We start from the raw sequence: 2,500 nt of genomic DNA, 5'->3' as shown, positions 1-2,500 counted from the left end.
ATAAAAACCCGTATGTCGCACTTTTTATGAAGTAATCTACATTTGTATAAGCCACCTTACAATGGAAGGAGAGAATGGAATGATTGACATAACTGCCGGTCCCTAAAGCAGTTTTGAGAAAACGCGGAGCACAGAGAGCGTTGCGCCAAGGCGACTTGACATGACGTTCTTTACAGTCTTACCCTTACCTTTCTTGCGTTTACATCTGACGCATAACAAGCTCATAAAGACGATCACGAGAAAAAAGACACCCACAGCAATGCCACAAGTAACAGTACCAGTAAGGCCTAGAAAGAAAGAGTGTAACAATGTCACAAGAAAGGAAAAGAAATATATATTACAGGTTTTCACAAGGACATAAGGGAGTTTCTCAAAAAAAAAAAAAAGAAATGGCCTGACACTTAGCAATATATGATCATGTTCACGTTGTACAATGCGGGCAAAATCTTCTATAAATGGATTAGTGTTGACGGTTTTAAAGTAATGACAAAAATGAACAATTTACAGTCGAATGTTTACGTTATTGTCCGGCGGTAAACGTTAAATATTAAATTCGGTGATTTCACGTTGTTTTATAGAGAACAACAAAGAAATGCACTGAAATCCGTGTCGCTCGTGCAGAACGATTTTTTTTTCAATTTCTCTTTAACCAATATTAGTATAAATACACAGGTGATTATACAAAATCGCGCGCTCTCATTGGCTTGCTATCTCGGATTATCAGCCGAAAATCACCTCGACGGACAAAATGGCTGCCAGTAGTCGTTTTGCCACTGTAAGTGAAGATGATTTCGCGTTGAAATGTTTTTTTTTTCTCTTTTTTGATATAATCACCCGTGTATTTAAACTAAAACAATTATTCGCCGCAGGCTCAGTGATTATCGGTGAATATTCACCTCGACTTCGTCTCGGTAAATATTCACCGATAATCACTTCGCCTTCGGCGAATAATTGTTAAATATTCTTGTTCTGTGGTATTGTCGTTGTCATAGACGTTGTCAATAGCAACTAGGGACTTTAAGATCGACGCAAACTTCACTTCAAAACTAAACTTTGCACTATCGTCAGACTTTCGCGATTATTTCACCTCCTTCATGTGGTACAAAGCTGGCGAAGTATTCTTAGGTACGAGCGATTTCAGACAAACAAATAATAAAAGGTTCGAATTTACATTCTTACGTTGTCGTTAGAACCTCAAATTTGGTGATTTCAGGTCATTGTTATTCAATGTACCGCAAAAATATGAGCTAAAATTCGTGCCGCACGTTCAGCACGTCGTTCTTTAAAACCCTCTGTAAAAAATTGTACAACGGCACAACGATAAACAAAATGCAAAAGCGAAAATTGTTGGGTGTCATTCACGTGATCGGCCGCCATGTTCGGATTGAAAAAGAGCTCAATTCCGGATCCCGGGTATTTTTTTTTGAAGGGCGCAACTTGGACGCCATTTCTTTGTTTAGTGACAACCTCGTAAGAAAATCAACAGCTATGTCCAGAAATGGGTGTAATTACTCATAGCGTCACGAAGTATCTCCATGCTCCTCTTCCCAACTTCAACATCACTCGTTTCTCGGAATACAGACAATTTATGTTACAATAGGTCCGCTAAAGTCCACTCATAAAACGAAAGATAAACGGCTGCATTTACTCCAACCTAAGGGCGAGTTCCATTGACCCTATTCTGGAATAAGAATTTGTGGAGTGATGATTAAAACGGTATGTTTGGCGCGTTTCGAAGCAGGAAGGATAATAAAAATATGTTTAAATTAGCCTTATAGCGGATAGATGTCAATTTTAATGTGAATTTCCGTAAAAACGAAGGATTTCTAACTTAGGGGGCGTTCGATTGACCCTATTTCGGAATAAGAATACGTGGAGTGATGATTATAACGATATGTTTGGCGCGTTTCGAAGCGGCAAGGATAATAAATTTTAATGTGAATTTTTTATGTGAATCTCCGTGAAAACGAAGGATTTCTAACTTATATTCCATGTATTCTTATTCCGGAATACGGCCAATCGAACACACCCTTAATACAGTCGAACCTCTCCACAAGTGACAATGGCCATCTTGAGGACAGGAGATTCGAAAATGACCGTTGTGAAGAGGTGACTAGGGAGCTTAAGAGTTTACGACGGCGACGGCAACAACAACGGCGCAAAAAAAAAAATGATATCATCGGTTAAAAGAGCACAAATAATCGTGCTGCAAGTGCATCACGGATTTTAGCACGTATTCTTGCGGTACTCTACATAAAGATGACGTGAAATCACCAAATTTGAGGTTTTGACGACAACGTGAGCATGCAACAGAGAATCTTTCATTCTCTATTTTCACTTTGTAACTGCTGAAACCAATTTATTATAGGATACTTCGCCCAAATTGCAAGAAGTGAACGAGATAGAATAACCGCAAAAGCAAAGTGATATTTTGAGGTGACGTTTTCGATGAAGTCGCCGTCGTAGATCTTAAGGTCCCTACTGTTGTGGGGTGGAAGGC

General features: G+C 39.1%; 1 protein-coding gene across 7 annotated transcripts in view; it reads right to left on the bottom strand.

Annotated features, from left to right (window-relative positions):
• LOC138030138 (proto-oncogene tyrosine-protein kinase receptor Ret-like) overlaps positions 1 to 2,500 on the bottom strand; it is a 50,972-nt gene that overhangs the window by 40,602 nt on the left and 7,870 nt on the right. For all 7 annotated transcript variants that reach the window (XM_068878018.1, XM_068878021.1, XM_068878020.1 and 4 more), the window contains one exon: positions 189 to 287. In XM_068878018.1, the coding sequence (XP_068734119.1) occupies positions 189 to 225 (37 nt within the window). In that variant the 5' untranslated portion in view covers positions 226 to 287. The remainder of the gene's footprint in view (positions 1 to 188; positions 288 to 2,500) is intronic.

The sequence above is a fragment of the Montipora capricornis genome, chromosome 13, assembly GCF_036669925.1.
Source record: "Montipora capricornis isolate CH-2021 chromosome 13, ASM3666992v2, whole genome shotgun sequence".
Taxonomy (NCBI): Eukaryota; Metazoa; Cnidaria; class Anthozoa; order Scleractinia; family Acroporidae; genus Montipora; species Montipora capricornis.
This window is presented reverse-complemented; position numbering and strand designations above follow the sequence as displayed.